Source organism: Miniopterus natalensis, chromosome 2, assembly GCF_054644295.1.
Source record: "Miniopterus natalensis isolate mMinNat1 chromosome 2, mMinNat1.hap1, whole genome shotgun sequence".
Taxonomy (NCBI): domain Eukaryota; kingdom Metazoa; phylum Chordata; class Mammalia; order Chiroptera; family Miniopteridae; genus Miniopterus; species Miniopterus natalensis.
Window position 1 is genome coordinate 171,450,033 of NC_142082.1, and position 13,286 is coordinate 171,463,318.

Genomic DNA, 13,286 nt, shown 5'->3' on the forward strand with positions numbered 1-13,286 from the left:
AGCATAATACTCTCCAGTTCCCTCCATGCTGTCCCAAAGGATAAAAAGACCCTTCTTTTTTAATAGCTGCATAGTTTTCCACTGTGTAAATGTCCCACAGCTTTTTTATCCACTCATCTACTGATGGGCACTTGGGCTGTTTCCAGGTCTTAGCTATAGTGAATTGCGCTGCTGTGAACAAAGGGGTGCATATATTCTTTCTGACTGGTGTTTCAGGATTCTTAGGAAATATTCCTAGAAGTGGGATCACTGACTGGGTCAAATGGCAGGTCCATTTATAATTTTTTGAGGAAACTCCATACTTTTTTCCATAGCGGCTGCACCAGTCTGCATTCCCACCAGCAGTGTCCTAGGGCGCCCCTTTCTCCCAGACTCACCAGTTTTCTCTTGTGATTGCCAAAAAGAGATATTATGAAACTGGAATGTAAGGTTAGATACTTTTATCTTTTTAATGTTTTATCCAACCAACTCTTAATCATGTGCAAGATAAATCAAAGGCAAGGCTAGAAGAAATGACATGCAGTGCACTGATTTTAAGGCAATGTGGTGGGCTGAACTCTGGAAAGAGAGGACCGTGGCAGGCACACGCAGTGGTTTGGTGGACTGAACGTGTGACTGTGAAGAAGTCTTTGCAAAAAGTAACAATGGATTATAACAAAACAGTTATCTCATCTCTTGCCATGAATATATTCTCCTGAACAGATATATTTGTAACATGAAACAATATTTAGCTAACATAAGGTTAAAATAACATTTATTTAGCAATTAAGAACCACCCCCCCAAATTAAAAATTAAAACAAGAAAAACCCATTTCTCATTCATTTTAGCAGTTGAGTGGTATATTAGGCAGCTCACTGAGCTCACTGCTGGAAAAACTCAGAGTCTACTTCAGGGGACGTCAAACAGACTTCAAACCGTGTGCCGTCTGCTGACAAGGGCTGTCTGAAGGGCTGTGTTGAGAAGGACCCTGAGCCTGTCTGGGCTCGGTGGGGAAGAGGGCTGGGGATGATGTCCGCCCTGGGAGAGGGAGAGGCGCAGGAGCACATTCCTGGCCTGGTCTGGTACAATGAACAGCTACCATCAAAATAGCCACTAATGTGGCAGAGATATGAACAGTGTCTCCAGAGCAGGGAGAGCCTCATTTTGCGTGAGAGTGGGGCAAGTCTTCTTTCATTCACTCACTCATTCATTCACTCCACAAACACTAATTGCCTGCCAGGGGTGATTGAACTTGTTCTTAAAAGACAAATAGGAATTTTCCAGGTGGCAAAAGAAGACAAAAGAGGCTGCTTTAGCAGCAGAAGCAACATACACATACACACAGTCCTGGAAATCAGAAAGAATGTGGTGGGTGTGGGCGACTGGTGGGAGATGAGGCTGGTGCAGTAGGACTGGAAGACTGTGACTTGCTCTGCTGAGCTGGGACCCACCGGCAGCTTTTAAGGAGGGAGTGACAGTCAAATCTGTGCTGCAGGGAGACAGCTCCAGTGGTTGGATGGACAGGAACAAGGAGAGGCTGAGTGCAGGGAGGCAGAAAACTGTGGTGCAAATCCCAACGAGAGACCCCAAGCACCGGGGAGAAGTAGAGGAGCTGGAGAACGCGCCGGGGCCATAATTCCGATCAGGAAGACTCGAGAAGATCTGCTAACTGATCCGCCAGGAGATGAGTGGGCGGGAGGATGTCACAGGTAAAAAGGTCATTTGCTGAGATAAGGAACACGGGAGGGGAGCACGCTTTTGCGTTAAATCCTGTTGATGTGCTCAGTTTGATCATCAGGTGGAGATGTCCAGGAGGAAATTAGAAATAAGAATCAGATCTGGAGCCCTGGCTGGAGGGGCTCAGTTGGGTGAGTGTCATCCCGTGTACTGAAAGGTCTCCGGTTCGAGCCCCGGCCAGGGCACATGCCCAGGTTGTTGGTTTGATCCCTGGTCAGGGTGCATGCAGGAGGCAACCCATCAAAGTTTCTCTCTCACATTGATGTTTCTCTCTCTCTCCCTTCCCCTTTCTCTAAAATTAAAAAAAATTTATATATATATTATATATATATATATAAAATGGATGGATTATATTAATAAATATATATATCTCAGATCTGGAAATCCATCCACATAGAGGGGGTGGCTGAGGAGATGGTAGCAGAGGGATTGGCTCAAGGAGTGAGTCAAAGGAGGTCCAAGGACCACCCCTCAGGGAAAGAGAATATTTACAGGCAGGGGCAGGACGGAGAGTCAGTGAGAGACCCTGACAGAGATGGAAGCAGCCTGAGAGCCGGGAATCAAGAAGATTCTTTAGAAGGTGGGCACAGCGCCCACACCCTGAGGACTAAAAAGGCCGAAAAACCTGTGCCTAGCTCGGTGGCGGGCACACGGAGGAACTGCCGCTTCTCCTGGGCTTCCTGGGTGAGACCTCTGGCTTTGGCAGCTGGCAAGCTTGTTGCTGGGTTGACGAAGGGCAGCTGCAGGAGAATGGAGGCGGCAGACAAGGGGAGGGGCCCAGCGATGCCCGCGGACGGCAGTGGAGGGACGGAGTGGCAGTGGGTCCCGACGCGGCCCCCGGGCCGAAGCGAAGGCACCGGCGGGGGGTTCTGTCCTGATACAAAGATTCCGTGGCGTGTGCTCAGCCAAGCTAAGCAAAGAAGAGATAAAGGGTGGCCATTCCTCTCCCTTTCGAGGTGCCAAGGTCCCTGCTTTCCCCACTGGAGGCGGCACCGGGGTGCCGATGACGCAGGCGGTGTACAGGCTCCTATGAATGACGGTGGTGGGGGTGGCCATGCATCTCTTTTTCTTTTCCTTTCCATTGACTAACATGACAGCTTTTTATTTTATTTTTATTTTTTTTAATCAGGTCAGAAAAATGCCCAGCCGGGCGTGGCTCAGCGGTTGAGCATCGACCTAGGATCTAGGTGATCGGGGTTCGATTCCTGGTCAGGGCACATGCCCAGGTTGCGGGCTTGATCAATGACTCTCTCATCATTGATGTTTCTATCTCTCTCTATCCTCCTTTCCTCTCTCTGAAATCAATAAAAGATATATTAAAAAAAAAAAAAAATCAGGTCAGAAATGGCCATCGGTGCTTTTACGTTACCCTTAAAGCACGTCCCGGGCGTCAAGTTTCTCCTCCGATGCAGAATCGACAGTGTGAGGACACCCTTCGGAGCGACGGCGATGCCGAGCTCCCAGCGCGGCCCTCACCAGGGTGCCTGGGAGCAAAGAGGCTGGCGGCCGGGGCAGTGCGTGCCGAGCCGCAGGGCTGGGGCTGGCGTTTATGTTCCTGGTAAGAACAGTTTGTGCCGGGTACTCAGCACAGAGAAGCAAGAGAGCGAGGTAGTCCGTGGGGAGACTGTCGCTGACCCTTCATTCTTACAACAGCCTGATCATTTCCAGGGCATTTGAGGCACAGATGGGGAGTGGATTTCCCGATGGTCTGCTGCCATCCAACTTAGAGTATATTTTTAACCTACACATGGCCACCCTGAGAATGCTTTCTAGTTGGATAACCAGTGCTGAGTCACACTACTGACTTCGCCATATAATATTTTCTTTTTCTTTTTTTTTTTTTTAGGATATGCTTTTATTGATCTTAGAGAGAGAGAGAAACATCGATGGGAGAGAGAGACACTGATCGGTTGCATCTGTACACGCCCTGACCGGGGACAGAACCTGCAACCTTTTGGTGTACAAGACGATGATGCTCCAACCAACTGAGTCAAGGCCATGTAATATTTTCTTTAGTCTCAAAGCTTAATTATTACATTCAGTTTCAGCCAGTAAATTAAAATAGGATCAAGCAATTATTTTTGGTAGCCCTAAGTGACTTTCAAATGATTAAAAATACACAAAACAAGCATTATTGTGGTGACTCTGTAGGCAGTGAAAGTAGGTATGTTGTAGGAGGTATGAGAGATAGAAGCCGACCACAAATCAGCCATCCAAACTCAGTTTCAATGCCACTTTCTGGGGAGAGCCTGGCCTGGCCTCCCGACTTAATGGGACGGCTCACCTCTTACTCCTGCCATTCACCCATGACCTCTGCCCTGGGTCTCGGGGTTTTCTGTTTCCCTCACTACAGGGGAGCTCCTGGAGACGGCCTACACCTGTCTCGATTTCTCTCCCCCATAATGACTAACACATGGTCTTAGGCTGGACCCTATGAAATTGCCATTTTTATGGGTCAAAAATGGCTAAATATCAGCAATTTCATCGGGTTCAATCTACCAGCTGCTGAAATCCGTGACTGTTACATGAATGAGCAAATGAATTCACGAATGGTAATGGGCATGACGCCAGCGTTGCCGCAGTGCCGGCCCCTCAACACACACAGGGCTCTGCAAGCTTCTCAGAGAACCCTCGTGCCTGGAGCCAGGCATGGAGGCCTCGAAAGAACTTGGAGAACCTCAGATGTGATTAAAGATACACGGCGAGATTCCCATGGGGTGGCAAAAGCTCCACAGATCTTGTCATTTTCCAGCCTCCGGGAGAGAAGCCTTCATTTCTGCAACAGAAACCCAGCTCCAATTGCAGCACCGGGATGAGGGCAGACTTCCTGAGAGGGCACAAGGATCACTGGGGCAGCTGGGACGTTTTTCCCTCTGGACGTCTTTAGAAATAGTTTGGACTTTTACCTGTCACTGATGACTTAGGGATAAGTCTCACTTGGCTGGGAAATCAGGTTAAATGACCTCTCAAGGGCTTTTCTGGTCATAGGAACTCTGATACAGAGGCTGGGCGAGCACAGAGCCCACGGAAGGCCACGTGACGAGACCAGACCGTGGGCAAGTGGCCATGAGAACTGCTCCTCTGGCATTAGACACGGCTGCTGTCCCCCAGAGTAACTCACACCCGGGCAAATCTGGCACAGTGCAAGGCAGTGCCCTCTATCTCCACTCCTCCAGCTGGTTTCCAGGCACCGTGGCACAGGGATTCTGCCAGGGCAGCCTCTCTACACAGCAGCCTCTCACTGGATGCCCAGTGGACCCAGGCAGCGGCTCTCCAACTCTCCAGTGCATTTGAATCACATGGAGGGCTTGGTAAGTGACAGACACTGGGATTCACCCCTACAGTTTCTGATTCAGTAAGTGCTATGGGCTGACTAGTTGTCTCACCAAAATTCATATGTTGCATTCTAGCACCCAGTGTGATAGTCTTAGGAGGTAGGGCCCTGGGGAGGTGGTTCTGGCATGATGGTGGAGCCCTTGTGAAAAGGACCAGTATGCTTATGAAAGGGGTGCCACGGGGCTCCCCTTCTGCTCCTGCCCTTGGAGGACACAGTGAAAAGACTGCTCCCTCTGGACCAGGAAGAGAGCTCTCACCAGACACAGAGCCTGCCAGTGCCTCGAACCCAGACTTCCCAGCCTCCAGAACTTGGAGGAGTAAGTTTCTCCCAGTGTGTGGCATTTCTGTTAGAGCAGCCTGAGCAGAAGGCGACGGTGAGGCTGAGGTGGGGCCTAAGATTCTGCATTTCTAACCCATTTCCAGAGGCTGCTAGTCTGGGGACCACACTTTGAGAACTTCTGCTCTCAAAATGCGGCTGATGAGTTTGATGGAAAGTCACTGTCAGAACCGCTCTCTGCCACTGTGCAGGTAAACTCAGATGTACTGCATCCTACATTAAGTCAGAGAGAAGTTAATTTATCAAAACACACTATTTTCCACTTGACAAGTGATTTCCAAAAACCCTTAGTTAGCACTTAACTGCAGCTCTTGGTCTTCAGAGCAATTAAGAGTTATTGAATTCTCCCGTGATCTCTCAGGGGCTGTGAAAATATAAACATTCTTCATAAAGACAGATGGTGGAGTTACACCTAGAAGAGATGTCGGTCAGAGAGCCGACAGGCCCGGCGGTCATGCTGAAGATGTACGGTTTTCTCATAAAAGTTCCCTATTCTCCCTCAACTAGGAGCACATTCAAGATATTAGGTGTATGCCCCTGAGACATGGGGCAAGCAAATGCCAACATGCTGTCGTGTCCTGCTTCTGGGGGTCTGAACTGGAACAGGTTTTTTGGAAGGCAATCTGGCCATTCTCACCCAGTTTCAGGATGTGTATAACCTTTGACCCAGCCATTCTATATTTAGCGGCTTATTCTAAGAAATAATCAGACCAGTTTAAAAGAGTTAGGCAGAGGGGTATTACCCATAGTATTGGTTATAATTTGAAAAAATTGGACACGACCTAATGTCCAACAAGAAGTTTGGTTCAGTGATAAATTGGAATACTGATCAGCCACCACAAATAATATTGGGGATGAGTATTTATTAAAATAAAAATGTTTCAAATTATATTGTTGTGTTTAAAAATAGACTATAAAACAGCCCACACAGAGTATTTCCACTTTTTGTAGAAAAGTAGTGCCCTTAAAAATAGACTTATATAAAACAGCACACACAGAGTATTTCCACTTTTTGTAGAAAAGTAATGCCCTTGAATGCATAAATAATCAGTCTGGGAGTTACATACGAACAAGGTGTTAACAGAGAAGAGTTTACCACCTCTGGGTGGTAAATTTACAGTGGTTTTTAATTTCTCCTTTCTGTATCTCTATTTTAAAATTAGATAACAATCACTGTGTGTTGCTTTTGTAATTAGAAAATGTAAAGTTTTAAAAATTTATGAACTTTTTAATTTGAAAAGCCAACTGTAAATGTGTGTGTGGGGGGAAACACTGACTTTTCAATCCATCACTTGTAAGTACAACTAAAGAGTTTGTGCGTGTGCGTGCCTGTGTGATCATCTTGAATTTACCAAGGGACCCACTGATAAGCTCCTTCCTCCAGGGGGCGCCGTTGTGCAGTGAATGAGAGAGCACACGAGGGTATATCTGGATCCCTGTGTAAGCCCCACCCTTTCTGAGCTGTGTGGCTATTTAACCTCTCTGTCTTACTTCATCCGGAAAATGGGTATGTTAATAAAGCGTCTACTTTGTAGAGCTGTTGTGAGGATTACATAAAGTAGTGCTAAGCATAAATGAACACCAACAGATTTTAGCTCTTCCTATTATTCTGAGAACGAACACGTTCGCTTAGCTTTTTAAAGCACAGCACACCATGGCAAAAGAGAGCAGAAGTGAAATCAAAATCTGTGAGCGTAACTGCATAATCTCTGGGCTACATGGCAGGAAAATAGTGGTTGCAACAATGAACATTCAGCAGAGCAATATATCTGGACCAATGACAAGTGACTCAACACATTTAGAAAGAGAGCTTAAGACAACTGGGAATTAAAAGACAGGAGTGGGTGTTAGACAGGAGAAAAGCCATTAACAAGAGCAATAAACTCAAAAATAAACAATAAAGAGAACAAGGGTATGAAGAGCAAAAAGTACACATGACCAAGACTCAGCAATGAGAAGTTAGAAATGGGGTTGTTTCTTTGTGCACAGTGCTATTTTAATACATACACACACACACACTATTTACGGGCTTAGACCTGCATTCACCTGGCTTGTGTAGTACTTGGGAGAGAGTGAAAGGTAAAAGATTTTATTCTTCCTTGAAACATGGGCAACAGAGACTTTTTAAAAAAGTTGTTCATAAGATTTTCCCAGCTTGGTTCCTAAGAAGTAGTCCCTAAAATTATTCCTAAAAATGACAATTTCTCATTGAAGGAATTTGAGGGATTTGTATAAGAAACAGAAGAACTAAACACCACTTTAGTTTTGAGTCTCTTCTAAGGAGAGAGGAAAGACTGTCTCTAAGCACCGAGTTCGCTGGGAAACCCAGCCAGTACCAAACATAAAGGCATCACTCAACAACTATGTTCGGATTAAATAAATATTTTTTACAACTCCTCACACATTACTTATAAATGTTTTTAGATTTTATTTTTACATGGAAATGTCTTCAAAGCTGTCATGGTAAAGGAAAGCAGCAGCCAAGTTGCACTACTAAGGAGCAAAATATACAATTCATAGAAATCATCCTTCCTAAAAGTGTGCCTCAATATCAAGGCACATCCAATCTTTTAGGCTTTCCTTAAAGAAAACTCTAAAAGACAAGGCAAACATTGCATCGTATGTAAAAAAATCATCAGGGTTTAACGCAAGTTCCTATGGGTTCTTCTTCACTTGACACAATTCAGAAGATAATTTTAAGAGGAGAATTATTTAGGGTTTGAATTAGGGGGGGAAAAAACTTAAGATGAAAACCTGCATGTAAATGTTTACAGCCGTTCTATTCATAATCGCCAAGACCCAGAAGCCCCTGAGATGGCCTTCAATAAGTTAATGGACAAACAAACTGTGGTACATCCATACAATGAATATTATTCAGTGATTAAAAAAAAAAATGAGCGATCAAACCACAGAAGACATGGAGGAACCTGAAGTGCACACTGCTAAGTGAAAGAAGCCAGTCTGAAGAGGGACCATACTGTACGATTCCAACTGTATGAGATTCTGGAAATGGCAAAACTACAGAGACAGTAAAAAGGTCAGTGGTTGCCAGGGGCTAGGAGGGCAGGGGAGAAAAGAGGTAAATGGAGGGGGGAGCACAGGGCATTTTTAGGGTGTGAAACTTTCTCTGTGATATTGTAATGGTGGATACATGGCATTATGCGTGTATGCAATACCCAAACACTGTATAGCATAAAGCGTGAACTCACAGGTCAACCATAGACTTTAGTTAATAACAGCGTCTCAATATTGGTTCATAACTGTGACAAATGCCCCGCGCCAATGCAAGATGTCCATAATGAGGGCAACTGCAAGGGGGGTGGGGTGGCAGGAGCGTATACATGAGAACTCTCTGTGCTTTATGCTCAAATTTTCTGTTAACCTAAAACTGCTCAAAAAAATAAAACTCTATTAAAAAAAATCTTAAGACTGTCTAAAGAGGAAAAAGACTGGTTAACCTGAATGAACAGAGAAGTGATTCCATATTATGGAATGATGTGAATTACTATCATCTCACAAATGTTAGCGTATTATGGCATATTTTTAATTGAAATAATATGTGCATAATAAAACACCAGGAAGATTAGTGCAGAATTACCTTCATTTCAGAATTGAAGGGGACCTTAAGGATGAGTAAACAGGTTTAGATACACTTAGAAATTAACCAATTGTGATTACCAAACACTCCAAATGATTCTGAGAAAACCGTGTTTAGTTTCTGCTGGGGCAAAGTGAATGTATTAAAGTTAACTGTTGCAGAAAGAAACATTTTCCAGTCTCTACGGATGCAATAAAAAACTCTCCTGAAGTTTTTATTTATGTTAACACATTGGAATATAGCCCAAATTACTACATATGTCTGTGCCTAAATGGCTTAATTTAGCCAGTGCTAATCTTATAGGTCCTTTGAGGGTTTCTAAAGCTATTTCTTTTTTTAAAAAACATGTTTTTATTGATTTTAGAGAGAGAAAGGGAGAGAGAGGGAGAGAGAAAGGGAAAAACATCGATTGGGGTTGAAACAGAAACCTGGGTATGTTCCCTGACTGAGAGTTGAACCAGTAACCTCTCAGTGCATGGGATGACACACAACCAACCGAGCCACACTGGCCAGGGCAAGCTATTTCTTTATCAACATAAATGATCTTTTCAACTATTTTAAAACACAGGACAATAAACGTTGTTGTACTGGCTCACTAGAGAGCTGGTACGGCCTGGGTTCGGAGTGTGGGTGGTGGAGTTAGACTGTCTAGGTTCAAACCCTGGTTCCACCACTTGTTGGCTGGGTGATGCTGGGCAAAGTACTTAACTCTCCTTGGCCTTTGTTTCTCCATATGTAAAGTGGGGACAATAGCAATACTTTACCTCATGAGTAAATGCATTAATGCATATAATCATTCATGTAGGACCTGGCACACAGTTCTCAAGTGTTACCTGTTATCAGTCCTAATAAAATGATTTTATGAGACCACGCCTGTATGCCATTTTTGGGATCATTGGTGCCAATCCCTCAGGTTGATGTCAACATGAAGATACCTCTATGGTAATACTTCTGCTCCTTTGGGGTAATGAAACGTTAACATGTCAGACTCCTTCCCTGGGCTGTAAACTCAGTGAGAACAGGAGCCACATCTTAGTTATCTTTGTCACCAAACTGCACATAAGAAAATATTTCTTAGAGTAAGGAACCACACTGATTTATTTCTTCCTGGAAAAGAAATTTTAATTTCAGCTAAAATGCAGACAGCTGAATTGAAAACTTCCTTTTTCCATTAAGAGAATAAACCAGGTAAAGTTTGAATCTACAATACTTTTGTCTAACGATCTTACTGTATATCAACTTTTAAGATCATCTATGTCCTAAAGTATTTCCCCCGGGGAGGCTGATTATACCGGGACTTTGAGCTGCACTGTGGGAAAACAGAGGACACAGCAACTTGAGGTTCAAACTGAAAATGAACTGCACGTTGAGATCCACACCGTTTTCAGTCGGCGAGGTTCTAATTCACAGCCCAATAGTCCCCGATGGCATCTAGCCCCTGCTCCCCCGTCTGCGTGGCTCTGGTGAGTACAGTGACTGCAACTCTAGCTCCTGTATCAAAGGCTGATACTTATTCAATCAAGATGGGGGAAATAAGGGCCTGTGATATTCTAAGAAGCAATAAACTTCCTATTTTCATGTAAACTACTCAAAATAAACACCAAGAGCAGCAAACCAGAAAAAAAGGCCCCAAAGAAGAATGGCTTGTAAGTAGAGGGCCTTTTCTGTTTCATTTTAAGCAACAAATGAGTATTTAACTAAATCATTTTCCGCAGAGACTATTAAAATGGCTCTGCTATAGCTAGCAAAATGAAATTTCAGATCCACTTAATTTCAAGAAACTGACTGAAATTCAAATCACAGATCGGCTGTATTGTAAATGGTGCTGTGTGCTCTACCCACTATTTACGCTGATTACAGCATCGAAGTAGCTGGACCCAGAGAGTCGAGTTAATAGAACTAAATCAGAAATGCCAAATGAACTTCTTAGGTATGTTCACAAATAGCTCTAAAATCATCACAGGCCTTGCTGATTGAAAAACGTTCCCATTTTCTTATTGTGCATTGGTGACATCATTTAGATCGTATGTATATTTAGAATACAGGGTTTCCAGAATTATAAAAACCGGAAGAATCCTGAAGGGCATCTCGTCCAATGCTCTCATTTTCTGAGTAGGAAACGAGGCCCAGGAGAAGCCGGGCAATGTCGCCAACGCTTGGGCTCTGGTGTCAGATCAGCGTTCCAGTTCCAGACTGGCAAATTATTCACTGTGTGACCTGGGGGCAGCTATTTAACCTCTCTAAGCCTCAGTTTCTTCACCTGTATAATGGGGATAAGTCATGTTAATCTCACGGGTGTGTGGTGAAGATGAAATAGATGAACATGCACAGGACTCAGCACAAAGATGGGCACTCAGTAAACGTTAGCAGTTATAATAACTAAAGAGTGACTCCTGAGCCACATCAGCAGCCACAGAACTAGATTAGAGTTCCTGAAACAAATCAGAGCTTTTTTTTTTTTTTATAAACACAGTACCTAGAATAAAAACTCACTGGTGCTGAGAATTTATGTATAACTCTACATCAGATAGAAAGAAAACTGTTTGGGGCTGCCTGCTATTGAACTGGCCATCATCTTAAATCGGCAATCCCACGCTGAGGTCGCAACTTCATGAAGAATCGCACACATTTAGCTTTCCATGAGCAAATGTTACATGTTTACCTTCCTAACTGTTTTAGTTCAATTACATGTTTTTAAATATCTCCCACCAGAAGCTGCTCATATAAAATAAATGACGAGGTAACTGGCCACAAATAAAAGTTAGGGTTCGCTCGCTAACGATGTTAAAGTTGACTCTGGTTAGTTGCTACGTGGAATAAGTCCAATATTCTTAATTTGTGCTGTCAGTCAGATGTTGCTATAACCCCTATACATCTGCTCTGGAGGCAGCGAGACTAAGGGACACATGAAAGAAAAAGCGAGTGTGGTTCTGCAGTCCGAGGTCTGGCTTGGCTAATACAGACTCCGAGGAATCCAGCAGCGACCAGCACGGGTGCTTGGAATGGCCATTTCTGTCCACAGTCACTGTTATATGGTTCAACTCAGTGTTGAATGTGCTGCTTATACTAAAACAAGAATAATTAAGAAGCCTCATAAAGAATGTCAGCTTTATATAACATGCTCTCAGTACTTCTGCATTTGATAAATTTTAGTTAATTGGCTTCCTTTTAAGGAAGATTCGGTATCTAGAATGCCAAGTGGGTGCTGAAAACATTTTCTTGTAGTAAACTAAAGATAATTTTCCTCCTAATTTGGAGAACGACCCATGTATATACAGTTCATTTTCGATCTTTAAAAATAAGAGTAAATGTAATATGTATAAATACATAAAAAAGATACCAGCTCAAGCATAACCATGAACACAGCCCAAAGCCCGCCCCGTGTGCCACCAGCGCGACTCAGCAGGCCAACACGCCGAAAAACCGTAACGTGAAAAGCGGCAATTTGTACCCACACCCAGTATTTAGTCTCTCAGCGACTACAAATAAAATTGTTTGGCAAACTTACCCGCATTTTTGCACAAGCATCTTGGGTTGATTCCGTCCCCCTGAGCTCTTTTATCAGCATAGAACCTAAATACTAAAATACAAAAAAAATGCAACGATTTATAAGTACAAATACGAGCATCGCGTTCAAAACCACCCGTGGAAGTACCACCGGCTGGGTGAGCTGGTTTCCTGGCTGGTAAGCTGGCGCACAACTTTCCAGAAGGACCGGCAACTAGTCCTGACAAACAAATGCTTCTGCAGCGAGGACACAGCAGAGGGAACCGCAGCTCTGAAAGCTGTAAATTGCTCTTGATAACAAGACTGCAGCCTTTTCTAAAGGCTCCATCTTTCCAATCATATCGAACTGCAAAATGGGGGCATCTAAAAATGTTTTCCCTGTCGCTGTTTTTTTTTGAGGCAGCGACGTCTGCAAAAATAAATCTCACTGGCGTCTCTGTAATGACAGGGCTGTGAGGCAGCTGAGAAGCCGGGCACCAGGCACCCCGGGCCGCACAGATGATAACACCAGGCTGCCCCGCGGCCCAGAGCCCTTTTGGACCTTCCCCTTCCCAGCCGTGTGCCCCTGAGGGCTGATGGCCCTGAGAAGCGGAGGGACAGTGTCATCTCACTTGTCCCACAGTGGAGGGGGCCGAGTCCCTGGTGCAAACGGACAGCGGGGGCTGAATGGGGTACAAAGCAGGCTGGGGGACTTCTCCAGGAATCAGCCACCACTTGGCTGCTAGGTGATGGGATCCATCCTGCCTTAGTACAAAACGCCGCTCACGCTCCAGGCTGGGGCAAACGGTTTT

The 13,286-nt window shown here is 44.5% G+C and overlaps 1 protein-coding gene across 5 annotated transcripts in view; it reads right to left on the minus strand.

Moving 5' to 3' along the window:
• Positions 1–13,286, minus strand: part of ANKS1B (ankyrin repeat and sterile alpha motif domain containing 1B) — a 693,028-nt gene that overhangs the window by 30,666 nt on the left and 649,076 nt on the right. For all 5 annotated transcript variants that reach the window (XM_087814846.1, XM_087814845.1, XM_087814848.1 and 2 more), the window contains one exon: positions 12,497–12,568. In XM_087814846.1, coding sequence (XP_087670972.1) covers positions 12,497–12,568 — 72 coding nt within the window. The remainder of the gene's footprint in view (positions 1–12,496; positions 12,569–13,286) is intronic.